General features: G+C 43.4%; 2 protein-coding genes across 3 annotated transcripts; both read right to left on the reverse strand.

Annotated features, from left to right (window-relative positions):
* Nucleotides 1-767: 767 nt before the first annotated feature.
* Nucleotides 768-15,470, reverse strand: LOC123483496 (E3 ubiquitin-protein ligase TRIM35-like). Its single transcript, XM_045213678.1, has 8 exons — nt 15,131-15,470; nt 3,870-3,965; nt 3,265-3,501; nt 3,164-3,186; nt 2,789-2,907; nt 2,453-2,637; nt 2,016-2,201; nt 768-1,623 (listed from the first exon to the last, which is right to left on the reverse strand). The coding sequence occupies exons 1-8, from the start codon at nt 15,383-15,385 to the stop codon at nt 961-963; spliced, it is 1,764 nt and encodes a 587-aa protein (XP_045069613.1). The 5' UTR covers nt 15,386-15,470; the 3' UTR covers nt 768-960.
* Nucleotides 8,870-13,485, reverse strand: LOC121533226 (zinc finger protein 436-like). 2 transcript variants are annotated; one of them, XM_045213681.1, is made up of 3 exons: nt 13,386-13,428; nt 13,007-13,228; nt 8,870-9,642 (listed from the first exon to the last, which is right to left on the reverse strand). In XM_045213681.1, exons 1-3 carry the CDS (start codon nt 13,411-13,413, stop codon nt 8,870-8,872), a joined length of 1,023 nt encoding a protein of 340 aa, XP_045069616.1. In that variant the 5' UTR covers nt 13,414-13,428. The 2 variants fall into 2 exon arrangements, with proteins under 2 accessions (XP_045069616.1, XP_045069615.1); XM_045213680.1 differs by having other exon boundaries at nt 13,007-13,485.
* Nucleotides 15,471-21,934: the final 6,464 nt, after the last annotated feature.

The following is a 21,934-nucleotide window of genomic DNA, read 5'->3' on the forward strand; positions in this document are numbered from 1 at the left end:
AATAGGGTGCCACTTGTGTCTAACGTCCTTACCTTCTGATCATGGCCATATTCAGTGTTTGCCATGTTTAAAGGGGCAATCTTCGATTGCTACATCCATTTTTGTGCTTTTAAATTCATGACATATAGCCATTGATCCTTGAAGAATATAACTTACAAATGCTTAGTCTAACTGTGTAACCCACATCAGAACCCCAAATATAAGCTTGTTTTACTCCAGTGTTAGTAAACAATGTTAATTTAAACACTATATAGCCTCATAACATGGTTCAAACTATAATGTTGATATCATGGATGGTCAGTCCTTGTCTTTTGAATTTGAGAATGGTTCCATTCCTCACAGAAAACAGTGGCGGCCGCTTCATCGTTGTTTGAACTGCAGATGTCCCTTTAAGGGCGCGGAAATCGGTGGCCATTTTGTTTGACTATAATGTGATGGAAGAACCGATACAGGTCTTCTAGGGCTTGTCTATTGCTTACATGGCTGCATCCCAAATGGCACCCTATTCCCTATATAGTGCACTACTTTTGATCTTAGCCCAATAGAGAATAGGGTGCCATTGTAGCTGTGCTTGTGAGACACTACACTGCACTTTACTGTAGTGTCTAGTAGTCTGTTTTATCTTGTCTTGGGTTGGGTTGGGGGGGAGAATTATGAATTTGATATGAATAAATGTTTGTATAAAAAAAGTGACTATTGGGATGTATTAATTTGTGTGTGAATTTGTAAAGCATAGTGTTTGTATGTGTTAAATCACTCAAACAATATACATTTATTTTGTCTTTATTCAAAACACATTACATTGGGAGACCTGAGATGCAACATTACCTCCACTATAATACACTCAACAATGTGTGTATTACAACATTACACAGAAATGCTTGTAAGACATACCAAATATAGTGTGTTGATCTAATCAATGACAGCAGATCAGAGATCTAGTCTGTGGAGGTAGGGGATCTAGTCTGTGTTGGGTGATCTCGTGTGTCGGATGATCTGGGCTGGGCTGCAGGGCGACTTGATCTCTGTGTTGTTGCTTTTGGATCTCTCAGTGGATCCAGTGGATCCTGTCCTCCTGACCTGGACTAGCGGCCTGTCCTTCGTGATGTGGTAGCTTCCATTGGATCTGGTGTTGGTGATCTGCTTTGGAACAGTGGATCCAGTCTGTGGGATCTTGCCCTTTCCCTTTCCGGTGGATTTAGTCTTTGGGATCCGGACCATCTTTTGAGCGGATCCGGTATTTGACGTTTTGTCAGGGGATCTTGCCTCTTGGTTCTGGTCAGTGGTTGGGATCTTGGGAGATTCGGTCATTGGGATGTGGGCTTCGACAGGGGATCCGGTTTCTGTCAGCTTGCTGTCATCAGTGGATCTAGTCCCGGAATCCTCTCCCCCATTGGATGATCCGTCGTGTGGGATCTGGTCTCCATCGTCCTCCCCAGGGATAGGATCTAGCTCTACCTCCACACACACTCTCTGGGGTAACACCACCAGCCAGCACTTAGAACAGCTGCTCTCGAAGTACGGGTACAGCGTCTCTGTGAAGCGGTGAGTAAAGGTGAACAGGAGTTTGTCCCTCATCGCGTCCCAGAATTCCACCTGACCCTCCTCCCAGTCCAGTAACACCTAAAGATAACATAAAACGTCATTGTCCATTAGCCACTAAATGGAAACTGGTTATTTGAAATGAAGTTGACATTTTTTTCTTGTGTGTCCCCTCCAGGCTAGGAGATGATGGACTTTTCTGTAACAAATGATCAATTAAGAAAAAAGGACATCTGTTGTTGGCGCTCTGGTTTACAGGGTAAAACTACAGCAACAGACAGAAACAGGACATCTGTTGTTGGCGCTCTGGTTTACAGGGTAAAACTACAGCAACAGACAGAAACAGGCAGAAGACTAAGTTAGACACACAGGGTCAACAGTTCATTAAGTAAATCTATTTTATTATATTCTAATACTTGTGGATGTGCCTCTCCACCCCCTCAAGTGCCCCCTCTATCTAACTATGGCCCCACCTTGATCCTGTGAAAGGGGCGGGACCAGTCCAGAGGGAGGGTGGTACAGGGTGTGGTCATGGCACGGTACGTTCCGTTCCGTAGGCTGAGGGTCCATAGCCCCTCCTCCGGACACGCCTCAAACTCCTCCCTCCTACGCACCGATTGGCTGGCCACACCAACTGTCCAGTTGCTGCTCTCGCCAACCTTGAAGCAGGATATATTTGTTATTTTTAATAGTATTATTATACTCATGTATATTTAAAATTATATTTTGAATTGTAATGACAAACGTAACAGCCCTGATACCTGCACACTGTTGAATATTCCTCCTATTGCATCAATAAAACTGCAAGAACCTCCATCAGTGTGCGTGTATGGACCCTGGTCAAATGTAGTGCACCAAATAGTGAATAGTGTGCCATTTGGGATGCATCCTCAGTCATTAAGTGCCCCACCTCCACGGTCCAGCAGTGGGTGCCGGCGCTGAATCCTTCCCAGCCCAGAGTGCAGGCGTACGGGTCGAATCTCTCCGGGTTAGCAGGCTGGATCTGGATCATCTCCTTGCCCAGCTGGACAGAGGTTAGCCCAGGGGAGAGGACCAGAGACGGGCAGGACGTGGTCGGGTCCAGGGTTACTGGAGCTGGAAGGGGAGGGGTTGGGGGAAGAAGTGGTGTGGGGGAGGAGGTGTGTGGGGGGGAAGAGATGGGGACATGGGGAGGGAAAGTGAGAGGGGGAGATAGGACACATGCACACACACACACACACCACTCCGCCTCTCCCCCCAGACTCACTGTAGGGGGCTATGTGCAGCATGTTGTTCCAGACGGTGTATCGGAGGTTGGCCAGGTGTTTGGACGGGTCTATCAGAGGACCACACACCTTCTCTGGCTCCCCATGACTCTGCCACGTCCTACACACCACACACACACGCTCTATTCTGTTACAGGGCTCAGTGTGCGTGTGTGTCTGTGTGTGTGTCTCTGTGTGTGTCTGTGTGTCTGTGTGTGTGTGTCTGTGTGTGTGTGTGTGTGTGTCTGTGTGTGTGTGTGTGTGTCTGTGTCTGTGTGTGTCTGTGTGAGTGTGTGTGTGTCAAAAGGAAAATGAAAGAGGCATACAGAGAGAGTGAGAAATAGACAGAGATAAATAGAGAGATAGAGTCTGCATACCTCTTTACTGTCTCCTGGTAATTCTGTAAGACAAAAGCAATGTCTTATTATCACAATTACGCCAATGCACAGTATGCCATCACACACACACACACACACACCTGCAGAAAGGTGATGTCATCCCCCTCTTCCTTGATCTCCTCCTCAATCTCTCGGATGGTTTTAGCCAGGAACTCCATCTCTTTTCTCATTCTTTCTCTCTTCTCCTTCATCCCTTTCTTCCTCTCCTCCTCTTCCTCCCTCAGCCTGGCTAGCCTGGCCTCCTCCTCCTCTCTCAGGAACTGGTGCAGCTGTTTAAACTCCTCCTTGATCTGCCTCTCTGTCTGCTGGGCGTGGCTCTGGGGAGGGAGGGAGGAATGGAGGGGGGAGGCAGGGAGAGGGAGGGAGGAATGGAGGGGGGAGGCAGGGAGAGGGAGGAATGGAGGGGGGAGACAGGGAGAGGGAGGGAGGAGTGGAGGAATGGAGGGGGGAAGCAGGGAGAGGGAGGGAGGAGTGGAGGAATGGAGGGGGAGGCAGGGAGAGGGAGGGAGGAGTGGAGGAATGGAGGGGGAGGCAGGGAGAGGGAGGACACATTGTTGAGAGGTGCACAAATGTGATAACTTTTTGACAGCTGAATTTGTGGCAACTCATGTAAAAAGGGCTTTATAAATACATTGATTGTTTAATTTTGATTGATTAATTGACAGACCGACAATGCAAGTCGTACCTGGTTGTGTTGGGAGGCGTGTTCAAAGATCCGCGTAACCTTCTCAAACCTCCTGCTCTTCCCTAGAAGCTTACCCAGTGAAGAGTTCAGCTCCCCCTGGTGGGCAGTAGGAAGAATGACAACTAGCGTATCACAATACAATACATGTATACATTTTTTTCGTTCTTTATTTTTGTGTCCATAAAAGCCCATATAGGGACTGGTGTTGAACATTTGCTAGTAATACTTAAGCGCAATGCATCGGACGATTTTTTGTGCAACGTGTCAATGTGTTTGTACTTGTCCCTATCCAAATAAACCAAATAAAAAAAATGCAAAAGTGATTGATTATGATAAACGCTATCTGCCTCCCCAATGCAAACTAGTTAAAAAATGTAAATATATGTTTTTTTACGTTTCTGAACGACGCACCATACCCAGGGGAGAACTACTCCCTCTCATTGAAGCCACGGAAGTTCGACCGCGGTACCGCAGACATTGTTAGCAGAAAACAGGATCCTCCATTATAGTGAATGGGGAAATAGCAATCTTCATGGTCAATCCCCCCCACCCAAAAAAAAAAAATCGAAGACAATCATGGTACCAATAATTGCTTCTAATACACCAGATGTATGTCCTTGAACCGACTATTTTAAAATCGTACACATAAGAAGTTATAAGGATCATTCGGTTGATACTGGAAGCCTGCAGTACCCCGGTCGGCCTTCAACTTGAGTTACTCAGAGGGGGCAGCACTGAGCTGGCCTGCAACGTCACTTCCTGGAGTAGCAAACTGCACATGTTATGTCTCCATGAAATGCCATCTTAACTGACTTCATTTGGCTTCAATGTGCTATTGACTCTTCCCATAGGAATGAATGGTGTCACTCGATGGCTTTGCCCATTCTTTTTACAGTCATTGACCCATGCTACGGGTTCGCCCGGTCACTTGACAGGCCATATTCAATATTGGCAGTACAGTATTGTGTTTCTAAACCATTTCTGTACCAGTGACTGGCGAGACAGGGTCCTCCTCCTCTTGTTTAACCAGCTCATGTTTAAAACATATACAATATGTAAAAACATCAATGGAGATCAGTGGAGGCTGGTGGGAGGAGCTATAGGAGGACGGGCTCATTGTAATGGCTGGAATGGAATAAATGGAACGGTATCAAACACATCAAACAAATGGAAACCATGTGTTAGACTCCGTTCCAATTATTCCATTCCAGCCATTACAATGGGCCCGTCCAGCCAACAGCTCTCCCCACCAGCCTCCACTGCTGGAGCTCCAACTCACCACTATCACTGTGCCTCTGCTCTACTTATTTTGTTTGCCTCCCTGTTGTGGCGTCTACCTGTCTCAGCATCATCTCTGCTGTCACTCTGTGCTTCTTCTTGTTCTGCCTGTATGTTATAAAAGTCACGCTAATGACATAGGCTATATTGCAAATGAGTGCCAGTTCTGTGTTCCCCTGAATCAACGCCTCCCCTAAGTGTTAACCTCCTAGAGTCTAAGCCAGGGAGAAACTATTTGATTAAACTTTGAATTTGGCCTTACTGCTATTAGCCCATAGAAACACATTGAATTCATACAGACAGTCCCCCACAAAAAAATCTAAAAGAAGTTTGCTTAGAAGTGTCTGTCCTATATCTGAGAGATATAAGAGATATCTAACAGAAGTTTGTTTAGAAGTGTCTGTCCTATATCTGAGAGATATAAGAGATATCTAACAGAAGTTTGTTTAGAAGTGTCTGTCCTATATCTGAGAGATATAAGAGATATCTAACAGAAGTTTGTTTAGAAGTGTCTGTCCTATATCTGAGAGATATCTAACAGAAGTTTGTTTAGAAGTGTCTGTCCTATATCTGAGAGATATAAGAGATATCTAACAGAAGTTTGTTTAGAAGTGTCTGTCCTATATCTGAGAGATATAAGATATATCTAACAGAAGTTTGTTTAGAAGTGTCTGTCCTATATCTGAGAGATATAAGATATATCTAACAGAAGTTTGTTTAGAAGTGTCTGTCCTATATCTGAGAGATATAAGATATATCTAACAGAAGTTTGTTTAGAAGTGTCTGTCCTATATCTGAGAGATATAAGATATATCTAACAGAAGTTTGTTTTGAAGTGTCTGTCCTATATCTGAGAGATATGAGATATCTAACAGAAGTTTGTTTTGAAGTGTCTGTCCTATATCTGAGAGATATAAGAGATATCTAAAAGAAGTTTGTTTTGAAGTGTCTGTCCTATATCTGAGAGATCAGGATTTTTTTTTTACACATATTTACCCCCTTTTTTAGGCACTAAACTACTTCCAGGTAAACTTCCATTAATTTTTTTAAACTGGTACTGGGGTACCTTCAGACGAGTCTTGTGAGGCTTGTCGCCGTCCCAGAGCGAAACAACCGTCATGTACGTGTCCGTGAGTCTCACCTTTCCATAGAGGGGTCATATTACTATATAGCCCAAACTGTTCGGACGCTAAAGACAGAAGTTGGCATATCGGCGGTACCGACCTCAGACGAGAATTAACATAATAAAATCAATTCCCATCTAAATCTGTCTGTTTAAGCTGCAGATATCTGTTTTTTTTAAATGGGCTGCGTCTCAATCCACCCCATCCGCCTATGTCAGCCTTCAGCATCTGTGGTGAAAGGTGGCCGAGCTACAGCAGTGTTTGTCAGACCAGGAGACATCCCGAAAATCGTGAGAAGACAGAAAACGTGAGAACTATGAACTAATACGAAAGATTGACCACTCTATGCTCTACGACCCCCACAAGCCCCACGGGAACTCGTCTGAAGTCGGTACCATCGATGTGCCAACTTCAGTCTGTAGCATCCAAACCATTTGGGCTACAAACTAATATGACCCCACCAGTGTCATGGGAGTCGTCTAAAGGTAACCCAATACCGGTTTAAAAAATGTATGGTAGTTTTGTGGCAACAAAAAAAAAGGTGTTAAATGTATCCCACATTTTTTTGCTCCTAGATATAGGACAGACACTTCAAAACCTTATTCATTATGATTTCATTTTGGACTGTCTTTTTTGCCATTTATGAATGTGTTATTCAATGTGTTTCTATGGGCTTTTGTAGCAAAGGACAAATTCCATATTTTATCAAGTAATCTTTGCATATATATTTTTTTATATATACCTACAGGGGTCCTACAATTCCAAATCAAATAGCTATTTGATCCACGGTGTGACCATCTTAACACAATTCCATATGTTAGTTTAGTAGAACCCCAGGTGGGTGGAGATTTCACTTAAGGACCAATGGAATGGTCTAAAATGTACTAACTCCACCCATCCAGGGCACCAGGCCATGCAGAACCAACTCGCCACTGTAAGACTCTGCTTACTACTGGATACGGAGTGGCTGCCCATTGGTGGACAATTTAAATCATGTGCCGTCTATCAAATCGTGTGGTACTTCACTTGAGAAGCAAAATAACAGTTGTAGCCTAGGTTACACAGATTGTTTTTCCCCCAATGCAAAACTCATGCCAGGTGGGGAGTTACATGCAGCTATCTCGGCAGCATATTCCACACAAGCAAGACACAGACAGACAGTCTACACAGCAATTTAATGTTCTGTTTTCAGCATCATTACAAACACTGGCTAAGCAGGGGACAGACAAGCAGTCAAAATAGTAGTGTTCTTTTTCAGCATCTCAGGCTAAGATATGACACCATTACTATAAAGATTACATAATCACAAAAGGTAAACGTGTGGTTAAAACGCAGATTATTTTGCCCCAATGCAATGCCCTGCTTCTGCAATATCCTTAGTTACACCAGACAGAGAAGGTTGTATCCTTCTGCTACTGTAATATCCTTAGTTACGACAGACATAGCAGGTTGTAGCCTTCTACTACTGTAATATCCTTAGTTACAACAGTCAGAGAAGGTTGTAGCCTTCTGCTACTGTAATATCCTTAGTTACGACAGACAGAGAAGTTTGTAGCCTTCTGCTACTGTAATATCCTTAGTTACGACAGATATAGCAGGTTGTAGCCTTCTACTACTGTAATATCCTTAGTTACAACAGTCAGAGAAGGTTGTAGCCTTCTGCTACTGTAATATCCTTAGTTACAACAGTCAGAGAAGGTTGTAGCCTTCTGCTACTGTAATATCCTTAGTTACGACAGACAGAGAAGGTTGTAGCCTTCTGCTACTGTAATATCCTTAGTTACAACAGACAGAGAAGGTTGTAGCCTTCTGCTACTGTAATATCCTTAGTTACAACAGACAGAGAAGGTTGTAGCCTTCTGCTACTGTAATATCCTTAGTTACAACAGACAGAGAAGGTTGTAGCCGTTTGCTACTGTAATATCCTTAGTTACACCAGACAGAGAAGGTTGTAGCCTTCTGCTACTGTAATATCCTTAGTTACAACAGACAGAGAAGGTTGTAGCCTTCTGCTACTGTAATATCCTTAGTTACGACAGACAGAGAAGGTTGTAGCCTTCTGCTACTGTAATATCCTTAGTTACAACAGTCAGAGAAGGTTGTAGCGTTTATCCTTTATTACGACCCATGATCTTGGCTGTCTAACTGACGACAGTCTATATTGGCTGTCTAACTGACGACAGTCTATATTGGCTGTCTAACTGACGACAGTCTATATTGGCTGTCTAACTGATGACAGTCGGAGCACATCTCTTTGCTGATGGCGCGTTTGACTTTGAATGCGAGTTTGACCTCAGCTCAGCCTATCAGAAAATGGGCCAGCCCAACTTGGTAGGGGGGCCAGCTGTTGCCCACTGATCGAGAAGGGTCCATTGCACTGATCAGCCAAAGGCTTATTAGTATAACTGAGAAATTGCGCAAAAATGGTAAAAATATATGTGTATTAACAGGTCCATGGGCCACAGGCCATGTCACCCTTTTCATTTTTGTATTTTTATATAAAAACAATATACATGTGTGTCAATTTCAACCAGCCCACCCAACAAAATAAATCTGGCTTCTATCCTGTATGTGTTATTTCATGCTCTTTCAGGTTCCCTAACTGACTAATGTCTTCTCCTCCAGTGTGTGTATTGTCTCATGCTTTTTCAGGTTCCCTAACCGGGTAAATGTCTTTTCACACTGAGAGCAGTGGTAGGTCTTTTTTTCTGTGTGTGTTCTCTCGTGATATTTAAAGCCCCCTAACTGGGTAAAAGTCTTTCCACACAGGGAGCACTGGTAGGGCTTTTCTCCTGTGTGTGTCCTCTCGTGTGTTTTCAGGTTCCATAACCAGGTAAAACCCTTTCCACACTGGGAGCATTGGAAAGGCTTCTCTCCTGTGTGTGTCCTCTCATGCTCTTTCAGATGGGATGACTGGTTAAATTTCTTTTCACAATGAGAGCATTGGAAAGGCTTTTCTCCTGTGTGTGTCCTCTCATGCTCTTTCAGCTTTGATAACCATTTAAAACTCTTTCCGCACTGGGAGCAGTGGTTTGTCTTCTCCTCCTGTGTGCGTATTCTCTCATTATTTTTCAGGTTCCCTAACTGGGTAAATGTCTTTCCATTCTGAGAGCAGTGGTAGGCATTTTTTTCTCTGTGTGTCCGCTCATGATATTGAAAGCCCCCTAACTGGGTAAAAGTCTTTCCACAAATGGCACATTGGTAGGGCTTTTCTCCAGTGTGTGTTCTCTCATGCTCTTTCAGCTTTGATAACCAGGTGAAACTCTTTCCACAGTGGGAGCAGTGGTGTGGTCTCACTGGTTTAGGCGTCTCTGGGTCTGGTTCCCCTGAAGGACACTTCCCACTGTCAGAGGGAGAGTCTGGCCTCTCTCCTGCCAAAGACAAACAGAGTATTTAGTTAAACAGAAATGAAACCGCCACATTATTAAACTATCTTCCTATGAGGTTTAATCCAGACTAGATCCCAAATGGTAAATTTGGATCCTGATTGGTTGATAGCCGTTAGTTATTCACAATAATCCACAGGTAATGCCTGTTAAATGGATATTTCGGGATTTTCACAATATCTACTTCCCCAGAGTCAGATGAACTCATGGATACTATTGTTATGTCTATGTGTGCAGTCTGAAGGAAGTTGCTAACTAGCCCTAGCAGAATTGCTAACTAGTGTTAGCATAATGACTGGAAGTCTATGGTATCTGCTAACATGATTGCAGAAACTACCTCCAACTGCCTTCATACTTGACACAGAGACATAAAAATTGTATTCACAAGTTCATCTGACTCTGGGGAAGTAGATATTGATAACACAATTGAGATTTAAAAAAACAAATGATTTAAATAATGTTTTAAAAAATTATAATTTTGCTCTCATGGGCAAACAACTGCAGAGTTTGAGCCCCTGTTAAAGTGTGTACACCATTGATAAAGATGAAGAAAAATGACTGTCTATAATAAATAATACACATTCTGAGCTATATTGTCTGCTCCAAAAAATTGGGAAATTATATTATTTTATACTATTACAATTGATTTTGTTTAACAAGTAATAAAACATTCTCAAAAAGGGAGGGGTCAAAATTATGGACATCTTGGTTTTCAATTCCTGAAACTCCTCTGTTCTCAATACCACTGGTGTGCATGGCCAAAGAGCTCTATTTTAACGTAATCTGGCCAAAGCACCGGTTCCAATCCAAGTGCCAATGCTGGTTAGAAAACTCCAGGCCTTTACATGTATTGGATGACATGAAAATAGAGCCTTTTGACCGCGCACACCAGTGGTGGGTTTGGCGTCGAAATGAGAATGCATGAGCAGAAAATAACCCCATCCCTTCTGTAAAATATGGTGGTGGATCTTTGATGTTATGGGGCTGTTTTGCTTCCACTGGTCCTGGGGCCCTTGTTAAGGTCAACGGTATCATGAACTTTACCCAGTACCAAGATATTTGAGCCAAAAACCTGGTTGCCAGGAGGCTGACACTTGGCCGCAAGTGGATCTTCCTGCAAGACAATAACCCCAAGCACACATCAAAATCCATAAAGAAATTGATAATTGGCCACAAAATCAACATTTTGCAATGGCCATCTCAATGACTTGAAACCCATTTGAAAAGCTGTGGTTTGAATTGAAAAGGGCAGTCCATAAGAGATAAAAAGATTTCAAAGATCTGGAAGGATTCTGTATGGAGGAATAGTCTAAGATCCCTCACAACGTGCTCGCCAACACTTTATAGAAACACATGGCTCAGTGCCGTTATTCTCACAAGGTGAAGTATTGAAAGGTAATGAAAACAGAGGTGTCCATCATTTTGACCCCTAACTTTTTGCGAATAAAATGAACACTACCTTTGAGAAATCACTTTCTCTGAGCAATTGTATAAAATAATTCCTCCATTTTGTGAGCATACACTATAGGCTAGCTCAGTATTTGAATAATGTATTGTTTTCTTGATCTTTATCAACCATCAAGGCCTTAATCATGACTCTCAGTTCCATTACATTACACATAATTCCATTATTTTACTTTTTGATTTGTGTGTATTGTTGTGAATTGTTAGATACTACTGCACTGTTGGAGCTAGGAACACAAGCATTTCACTACACCCGCAATAACATCTGCTAAATGTGTGTATGTGACCAATAACATTTTATTTTTATTTGATAAAGAATCATTGGACGAAGGCGTCTTCTGTATGGGGGAGTTTTGTTAAGAGCCCCGACGCTCGGTCTGAACATTAACAAGCATCACTTGAGGTACGGTTTTGGAAGCATAAGGACCTTATTTTTCATATCAGCAAGAAATTATATATATATATATATATTTTTTTTTTTAAGGTTCCATTGACACACCTTTATAGGGTTAGGGTTCCCACACGGCCATCGCCATGGTTACAGCACGTGGTCACAGATAACAGACGGAAGACAGAGTCGACTACTTGTGCTAATTAGCCATCCGTGTCTCCTAACACCTGTGTGTGAACAGAAGACGGACGCCACAAACGTGTTGTCACTGAAAAAGACTGTTGGCTGCAACTGTTTAAACTACAGAGATAGACGGAGGACTCATCTTTGTATCTGTGCCATTATAGCGTCTGTGACAGCATTGGGCAGCACCATTGAGGCTATATCCATTTTGAAGTAGTCCATTTTCTTCTTCACAATTGGCTGATCCCTCCTGATGACCCGGTTGGACATGGACCTTCCAGTTCTCTGCTGCCAATGACTGGAACGAATTGCAAAAATCTCTGAAGCTGGAGACTCTTATCTCCCTCAATAACTTTAAGCATCAGTTGTCAGAGCACCTTACCGATCACTGCACCTGTACACAGCCCATCTGAAATTAGCCCACCCAACTACCTCATCCCTATATTGTTATTTATTTTGCTCTTTTGCACCCCAGTATCTCTATTTGCACATAATCTCTTGCACATCTAGCATTCCAGTGTTAATACTATTGTAATTATTTTGCACTATAGCCTATTTATTGCCTTACCTCCATAACTTGCTACATTTGCACACACTGTATATATATTTTCTGTTGTATTTTTGACTTTATGTTTTTTACCCCATATGTAACTCTGTGTTGTTTTTATTGCACTGCTTTGCTTTATCTTGGCCAGGTTGCAGTTGTAAATGAGAACCTGTTCTCAACTGGCTTACCTGGTTAAATAAAGGTGAAATAAATAAATAAATAAATAAATAAATGACTCCAACTGGGTCACCAGGAGGGCTCAGCCAATGAAGTTGGAAATCCCACCCAGTTGACTACATTAAAAATGGTGGAAGCCGTCAATGGCGCTATCCATGCTAATACAGCCTTTTGGCCACTAGAGGCCTCTATCGCGCTCTATGGTTAAAATAGTGTACAGCAGTGGAGGCTGGTGGGAGGAGCTATAGGAGGACAGGCTCATTGTAATGGCTGGAATGGAATTAATGGAACGGAATCAAACGTATGGAAACCACGTTTGCCTCTGTACCATTAATTCCATTCCAGCCATTACAATGAGCCGGTCCTCCTATAGCTCCTCCCACCAGCCTCCACTGCTGTACACTATTTTAACCATTTGTGAAATGATTTTGATGTGATATGAAACTAAAGGGATTTATGTTTCTAGAACCGTACAGAAATTGAGAACCGATTCACGTTTAGATGGCGTTTTTGGCTGCCAGAGCCAATTCGCCTCTAAACAGAACATTAAAGGTCAGGCTATCACTCCACTAGCTAACTTTACTTACCGGTGTTAATCACATCTCCTGTCTTTTCTTCTTCGTCTTCCAATGTGACAGTAACCTCCCCCTGCTCCTTCACTCCAAAAACGACATCCTCCTCTTTCTCATCCCCCTCCTTCTCTTTCACTTCTTTAACTCCTTTCACTGTGACGTCCTCCTCTTCCTCCTCTTCTTTCACGACAATATTAAGCCACAGACCCTCTTTCTCCGTCCAGCAGACCTCCTGTTCTTTAGCAGTGGGGGAGTAGCTTAGTGAGCTCATGGTCGTGGATGTTAGCTAGCTAGTTAGCATAAACAACTAGCCTAGTGCTAACTTAACCAGCCAGCTAGATGACTAACAACGTAAATGCGAAATTAAACAGGGTAACTAGTAGATACGACAGACCTGTGTTTAAAATACAGCGACTTCCCATACACCGAAACCGTCTAAAGAGCTGCTATGTTGGCTAGCAAGCTACGGAGGTGCCTGACCAGCTTCTTCTACTTCTTCGGGGATTTATAGGCGGTTGGCATCCAACGTTAATGGTGCATTACCGCCACCTACTGTACTGGAGTGTGGTCCAGAGACGGGAGGCATTAAATCCTGCCGGCCCTTTACAAATAAATAAAAGATTGGAGACTGTATATAATTATGTTCTACTTAGTATGCTCTTTAAACAGTGGTTTAGTGACAACTTTTTTAGTTGCCAGCGCACAAAAAAAAAAAAAAAATGGTGTCATAATTTCTGAATCAAAGTTTGCACCATAGCCTATAGAATAATATAATTTTATATAATCCTATGCCTACACACATTGACTTGAAGAAATGTTTGTATTTTTAATACCCTCAAATACCAAATTAGGTCTACCTAATTTCAAAATAGGCCATCATCATTGTCAATCGTGAATAATATTCTCTATGATCTGTGATAAAAGAAATGCTTCTCTGTGACATCACAGGGTAGGATTACATCACAGTATGAAAATATATACACTCACTAACTGTAAGTCGCTCTGGATAAGAGCGTCTGCTAAATGACTAAAATGTAAATGTAAATGTAAATGATTAAAAGTAAGAAAAACAGTGATTTTCAAAACCTGCAAAGAGTTTCTAGCCAGAGGGAGGGTATTCTCCTACTCCCCAGGTCACCACGAATCTCATAGTGTTTGAAAATCACTGTTTTTAAAATGTTTAAACTATTGATGATGTCATCAATAGACATTTCTTACTTTATTTTTTTTCTTCTGCAAAACGTAGAAATGTGCCGTTTTCACATATGTAGACACTGGTATTGCGCTGGAGATAATGAAAATGAGGTTGCAAAGTGGTGGAATTGCACTCAAAAACTATCTACTGAAGAACTTTCAAAATACAAAAAGTGTCACAGTATGATCCGTTTTGCTTCACACATTTAGAAAGTTCTTGACAACTTGATTGATGACATGCAAAACATGTTGGGACTGTATCAACAGTGGACTAATGAAACAAATACCAAAATATCGTTTTTGAGTTGTATTTTTCTTTAAGGCCCCCACACTGGCCCATTTTTTATTTTTTTTTACCTTGAAGCCTTTTTTGTGAACCCCCCATTATTACCCAGATAATGATAATTTTGCTAAAAAAACGAACAAGTTAGACTGGCCCACTGGGCTAAAAGTGGACCAGCCTATCTGGTATTTGCCCGAATTGCCAGATGGCCAGTCCACCCCTGCTTGTGTGTCTGTGTGGCCTCATGGACTAGGTCATGTTACTCTATGTCAGTAAGGTGTCAAGCACATGGAGACAGGAACCAAAATAACACTTCATGAGTCAAACATCTACAGGTGTAGGATCTTAATTTCATAACTCTTTTGTTGCTGAGAATTTTCCTGCACCACAGGAAATGCAGATGAGCTTAATGATTTACATACATTCACTGAAAACCTGCACATACACAGGGTTATATTAACAGTATCACACTTTTCATGTAGCCTAATTTTGGCCAGCTAATAGCCAAACCACCGATCAAGCAACATTATGGACTGAATGTTAAAACCTGTCTGCCTGTCTGACTGTCTGTCTATCTATCTGTCTGTTTTTCTGTCTGTTTTTCTGCCTTTCTGTCTGTCTGTCTGCCTGTCTGTCCGTCCGTCCGTTAGTCTGTCTCCTACCTTACAGTCAGGTACAGCCTCCGTTATGGGGTAGACTCTGTGCCCCTTGTGGGTCTCAGTCGGTCCACACTGACTGCACACCGGCTCCAGGTCATCCACACAGAACAGGGTAAACTTCTCTCCATGCTCCCGGCACAGCTCTGGATCTCCAGGGGGAAGGACGGAGTCCTCTGCCCCAGGGAGAAGGGCCTTGAGCGAGGTGGAATCCCCTGAGAGGGACCCTAAGGCTGGAGCTTCTAGTCTGAGAGCCATCATGGATTCTTTTTCTGAGCAAGAGTGGAAGAAGGTAGCGAGAAGAACGAAAATAGAGGAGGAGAGAAAGAGAGAGAAAGAGAGAGAGAGCGGGAGAGAGAGAGAGAGGGAGAGAGAGTGGGAGGGAGAGGGGAGGGAAAGTAGTATGTGTGTATACGTTGCGTTGGTATTTTGTGTTCATTGTGTGTTTGTGTGTGCGTATACATGTGTTTGTGTGTGTATGGGTGTGTGTGTGTTTGTGTGTGTTTGAGTGTGTGTGTCTATATCAGTACCTGTGTACAACTCCATGAACTGAATGTAAGATGTATGTGTGCCATAGAGGTCAAATCCAGACGTGGGTTCTAATAGTATCTGAACTCTTTCAAATACTTTGAGCGTTTGCATTAGCCTACATGTGCCAGATGGGCGGGGTTTACCTTTTTGGGACTATTCTATTGGTCCTTAACGCCAGGCAATCACAGATAAAGTTGTTTTGAATCCAGAATAGGTCAAGTTACAACCCCCCCCTCTTTCTCTCTCTCTCTCTCTCTCTCTCTCTCTCTCTCTCTCTCTCTCTCTCTCTCTCTCTCTCTCTCTCTCGCCCCCATCCTCTCTCTCTCTCTCTCTCTCTCTCTCTCACCAGACAAACCAATCCCTAGGGCCCCAATCCTTACCACGTCCGTGGTTGGTATCTGTGGGTTGAATCCTAATTTAAGCAGTGCACATGGAAGCTATACCTCACATGCACACATAACTGGAGACTCAAACTGACACTAATGCTTGATTTAATGCTTGTTCAGGTTACGAGCAACTATACCTGGGTTCAAATAGTATTTCCTTTCTTTCAAATACTTTCTGGGCTTGATTGAGCTTGCCTGACAGCAATGGAACTCACAGGCTAGTCTAAAAAAATATGAACCCCGCCCATCTGGCATTCCAGCCAGGCTAAAGCAACCAATCAAAGTATTTGAAAGAAAGGAAATACTATTTGAACCCAGGTATGGTCGCTTGTAACCTGAACATACCCTTAAATCAAGCATGAGTGTCAGTCCGAGTCTCCTGTTATGTGTGCATGTGAGGTACAGCTTCCATGTGTGCTGCTTAAATTAGGATTCAACCCACAGATACCAACCACGGACGTGACTTCGTTGCAACAGAAAGTCTGTGCACTCAAATGGCACCCTATTCCCTATGTAGTGCACTACAGCGTATAAGTATGTCTATACAGTAAGTGCTCTACAGTAAGTGCATTACTATACCATATACTTAAGATACAATTATCACATAATATTAATAATATATAAATGTAATGGTAATGTACTGTAATGTAATAGTAATGTACTAATATTATAATATCATATTTCACATAGATCGTTTTTTAAATGCTAGTGACAGGGTCAAAGGTCACACACACATCATTGGCATAAAATGTAAAAAGAGAATAAAGTTTTCCAGATTCACCTGACTGGCACATTACGTTTACGTTTCAGTCGTTAGTGGACGCTCCTATCTAGAGGGACTTTCAGTTCATTCATTCAACCTAAAGGAAAAATATTTTTGTGTTTTTTTTTAACTGGTCCACTGTTGATTCAGCCCCAACATGTTTTGCATGTCAGCAGTCAAGTTTTCAAGATATAGGACATTTCAAGATTTAGGACTCCAGACCAAAGGACAAATTTGTCCATTGCTCGTGTTTCTTGGCCCAAGCATGTCTCTTCTTCGTATTGGTGTCCTTTAGTAGTGGTTTCTTTGCAGCAATTCGACCATGAAGGCCTGACTCACGCAGTCTCCTCTGAACAGTTGATGTTGAGATGTGTCTGCTACTTGAACTCTGTGAAGTATTTATTTGGGTTGCATTTTCTGAGGCTGGTAACTCTAATGAACTTATCCTCTGCAGCAGAGGTGACTTTGGGTCTTCCATTCCTGTGGCAGTCCTCATGAGAGCCAGTTTCATCATAGCGCTTGATAGTTTTTGCGACTGCACTTGAAGAAACTTTAAAAGTTCTTTACATTTTCCGGATTGACTGACCTTCATGTCTTAAAGTAATGATGGACTGTCATTCCACTTTGCTTATTTGAGCTGTTCTTGCCATAATATGGACTTGGTCTTTTACCAAATAGGGCTATCTTCTGTATACCACCCCTACCTTGTCACAACACAACTGATTGGCTCAAACGCATTAAGAAGGAAAGAATTTCCACAAATTAACTTTTAAGAAGGTACACCTGTTAATTGAAATGCATTCCAGGTGACAACCTCATGAAACTGGTTGAGAGAATGCCAAGAGTGTGCAAAGCTGTCATCAAGGCAAAGGGTGGCTATTTGAAGAATCTCAAATATAACATATATTTTGATTTGTTTAACACTTTTTTGGTTACTACATGATTCCATATGTGTTATATCATAGTTTTGATGTCTTCACTATTATTCTACAATATAGAAAATAGTACAAATAAAGAAAAACCCTTGAATGAGTAGGTGTTCTAAAACCTTTGACCGGTAGTGTACATATTCTAATATCTTATAATATCAAAAGCAGATAGTTAAGTACTCATAAAAAATAATCTACGGTGAAGGATAAGATGGCACATGTATGCACCTTTATTTATTTAATGTATTTATTTATTTGCACATAAGAAAAAATACCAAAACGATATGATGAGAATTCAAAGGCAAAATAAATGGTGTTTACATGACAGTATTAGCTATTACCTTGGAGGACCTCCGTCTGCAGACGGGGCAGTCCTGGCTGCCCCCTGACCTCCAGGTCTCCTCCAGGCAGGTCTTCCAGAAGCTGTGGTTGCAGGAGAGGAGGACAGGGTCCCTGAAGATATTACAGCACACAGGACAGGACAGGTCCTCTTCTAGGGGAGAGAGACTGCTGGTTGCCATGGCACACAGGACAGGACAGGTCCTCTTCTAGGGGAGAGAGACTGCTGGTTGCCATGGCACACAGGACAGGACAGGTCCTCTTCTAGGGGAGAGAGACTGCTGGTTGCCATGGCACACAGGACAGGACAGGTCCTCTTCTAGGGGAGAGAGACTGCTGGTTGCCATGGCACACAGGACAGGACAGGTCCTCTTCTAGGGGAGAGAGACTGCTGGTTGCCATGGCACACAGGACAGGACAGGTCCTCTACTAGGGGAGAGAGACTGCTGGTTGCCATGGCACACAGGACAGGACAGGTCCTCTACTAGGGGAGAGAGACTGCTGGTTGCCATGGCTGTTTCAAAGCTGTGTGCCGGTGTGTGTGTGTGTGTGTCAAAGTCAGCGTCAGAGCAACTCCGTCGAACAATACACTCTCTCACTTTTCACAGAAATGAAACTTAAAATACCCCCAGAATATTGACTTTCCCTAACGATCAAACCACAGAAACCCCTGAGCAACAAAAGCAACACAAAATGTACTCAAATCAACTCTTTCCTTCCCAGAAGTTGTGTCTGTCTGAATTGTGGGCATGAGAGACGATAGATATTGTTTCAAAGAGGGCTGCAAAGGTATTTCCTCATTGCTGGCTTGTGGGCAGGGCTTGTGATAACAGGGTATTTCCTCATTGCTGGCTTGTGGGTAGGGCTTGTGATAACAGGGTGTGGTTGGGCAGACACGTAGAAAAACAAGTTCAAAGATACCAGGGGGTGGAGACATTGGAAATCAAGTTTTAGTGTGTCTGTGTGTGTGTGTGTGTGTGTGTGTGTTTGTGTGTGTGTGTGTGTGTATGTGTGTGTGTGTGTTTGTTTGTCTGTGTCTGATAGTGCCTTTGTCTGCCAGTGTGAGTGTGTGTGAGTATGTTTCTGTGTGTGTCTGTCTGCCAGTGTGTGTGTGTGTGTGTGTATGTGTGTGTGTGTGTTTGTTTGTCTGTGTCTGATAGTGCCTTTGTCTGCCAGTGTGAGTGTGTGTGAGTATGTTTCTGTGTGTGTGTGTGTGTGTGTGTGTACCATATGTCAGTGGCTGGACTCAATGTACAGTTTGCATGACCCAAATGTACGTCAACCAGATACAGTGGCAGGGCTGGGATCTGAGCTGAGCAAAACTCACTGTAGGTTTCGTCCCAAATGGCACCCTATTCCCTATGCAGTGTACTACTTTTGACCAGGACCCATAGGGTAGTGCACTATATAGGGAATAGGGTACCATTTGGGATGCAAAACTCAGTCACCAGATCATCCATTACCTTACAGTAGTCGTCTGTCTGACCAATCAGAATATACTGTGTATGGAAATAAGGGGGTTTATATGTCCATAGATTGCACTATAAAGAGTGTATTGAGAAATGTTCAACTCAAAGTATCAAGTCAAAATAAAAGTCCAAACCTGTCGCTATCCGACTGTTAACTTAGTTTGACTGTAGCTTCTATGTTTAAAGAGCCAACAGTAAATCAATAACCATTATACCCATTAAAACCCTTGTCTCCTATTTACACCTGGGTTCAAACTCTATTCTAAATCTTTAAAAAATGATTGACATTTTCCCCTAGCCTGCCTGGTTTAGTGGGTCTGCACTTTGGGGAACTGGTTCATTGGTTGCGCTGCACCAGACAAGCTCAACCAAGCCCAGGTGACGTGTTTGAAGTGATTTTGAATACTATTTGAACCCAGGTCTGTTCCTACCTCACACATCATACAGTTTACTAGCTGAGGATGTTAGCCAGTCAAAACAAGGATTAGTGCAGGCATCCCCTATGGGCCCTGGTCTAAAGTAGGGCACTATAAAGGGAACAGGGTGCCATTTGGGATGCACCTTAGAGCTATGACATTTGGAAAGTGATACGTGCTTTCGAACATACAGTACACAGTACCTACTTGCACGGTAGGAACATGTTATGGATGAATGTGTGTGCGTGTGTGTGTGTGTGTGTGTGTGTGCATGCATGCATGTGTGTGTGTGTGTGTGTGTGTTTGTCAGATTCTCAGGCAGAGTCTCAGGCACATCAGGGACAGGACTGACTGCAGTTGTCTACCAGGGATCATACACTACACTTCTTCAGAATAGATTATTAACATCAGGGACAGGACTGACTGCAGTAGTGTGTTGTACAGGAGCTGTAGTCATGTGATGTAACTACATGTTATACAGGCGCTGTAGTCATGTGATGTAACTACATGTTATACAGGCGCTGTAGTCATGTTGTGTGTGTGTGTGTGTGTGTGTGGTGTGTAGGACGTGGCACAGTCATGGGGAGCCAGAGAAGGTGTGTGGTCCTCTGATAGACCCGTCCAAACACCTGGCCAACCTCCGATACACCGTCTGGAACAACATGCTGCACATAGCCCCCTACAGTGAGTCTGGGGGGAGAGGCGGAGTGGTGTGTGTGTGTGTGTGTGTGTGTGTGTGTGTCAAGAGCAGGACAGAAATAGCAGTGTGTAGTTAACAGTGTGTTGCTGGAGGTTGTTGTTGTACGAAGGATTCTCTGTCTACGCCCCAAATGGCAACCTATTCCCTATAGAGTTCACTACTTTTTACCAGAGCCCTGTACACCTTGGTCAAAAGTAGTGCACCATATAAGGAAGAGACAGGCCATTTGAGATACAGGCTGAGTGTTTACAGTCAATATGGTAGAATACTAATGAGTTAAATGAGCCATGTGTGACAGAGAGACAGAGAGACAGAGAGAGAAGGTGACAGAGAGACAGAGAGAGAAGGTGACAGAGAGACAGGGAGAGAAGGTGACAGAGAGAGAGAAAGTGACAGAGAGACAGAGAGACAGAGAGGGAAGGTGACAGAGAGACAGGGAGAGAAGGTGACAGAGAGACAGGGAGACAGGGAGGGAAGGTGACAGAGAGACAGAGAGAGAAGGTGACAGAGAGACAGAGAGAGAAGGTGACAGAGAGACAGGGAGGGAAGGTGACAGGGAGACAGGGAGGGAAGGTGACAGAGAGACAGAGAGACAGAGAGACAGAGAGAGAAGGTGACAGAGAGACAGAGAGACAGAGAGGGAAGGTGACAGAGAGACAGGGAGAGAAGGTGACAGAGAGACAGAGAGACAGGGAGGGAAGGTGACAGAGAGACAGAGAGAGAAGGTGACAGAGAGACAGAGAGACAGGGAGGGAAGGTGACAGAGAGACAGAGAGGGAAGGTGACAGAGAGACAGGGAGACAGGGAGGGAAGGTGACAGAGTAACAAGGAGACAGGGAGGGAAGGTGACAGAGAGACAGGGAGGGAAGGTGACAGAGAGACAGGGAGACAGGGAGGGAAGGTGACAGAGAGACAGGATGAGAAGGTGACAGAAAGACAGGGAGGGAAGGTGACAGAGAGACAGGGAGGGAAGGTGACAGAGAGACAGGGAGAGAAGGTGACAGAGAGACAGGGAGAGAAGGTGACAGAGAGACAGAGAGACAGGGAGGGAAGGTGACAGAGAGACAGAGAGAGAAGGTGACAGAGAGACAGAGAGACAGGGAGGGAAGGTGACAGAGAGACAGAGAGACAGGGAGGGAAGGTGACAGAGAGACAGAGAGAGAAGGTGACAGAGAGACAGGGAGAGAAGGTGACAGAGAGACAGAGAGAGAAAGTGTCAGAGAGAGGGGAGAGAAAGAGTGTGTGTGTGTATATGTGTGTGTCAAGGGGGGGGTTGT

Source organism: Coregonus clupeaformis, unplaced genomic scaffold, assembly GCF_020615455.1.
Source record: "Coregonus clupeaformis isolate EN_2021a unplaced genomic scaffold, ASM2061545v1 scaf0138, whole genome shotgun sequence".
In the NCBI taxonomy this organism is placed as follows: domain Eukaryota; kingdom Metazoa; phylum Chordata; class Actinopteri; order Salmoniformes; family Salmonidae; genus Coregonus; species Coregonus clupeaformis.

Bases quoted from the DNA above. Each gene is read 5' to 3' on its own strand.
- LOC121533226 (XM_045213680.1), bottom strand. From the start codon at position 13,262: ATGAGCTCACTAAGCTACTCCCCCACTGCTAAAGAACAGGAGGTCTGC. The intron at 9,643-13,006 runs GTAAGTAAAGTT...TGTCTTTGGCAG, and splicing joins AGGAGATGTGATTAACACCG to GAGAGAGGCCAGACTCTCCC.
- LOC123483496 (XM_045213678.1), bottom strand. From the start codon at position 15,385: ATGATGGCTCTCAGACTAGAAGCTCCAGCCTTAGGGTCCCTCTCAGGG. The intron at 3,502-3,869 runs GTACGACTTGCA...CTCCCTCCCCAG, and splicing joins ACGCCTCCCAACACAACCAG to AGCCACGCCCAGCAGACAGA. The intron at 2,908-3,163 runs GTATGCAGACTC...TGTGGTGTGTAG, and splicing joins TACCAGGAGACAGTAAAGAG to GACGTGGCAGAGTCATGGGG.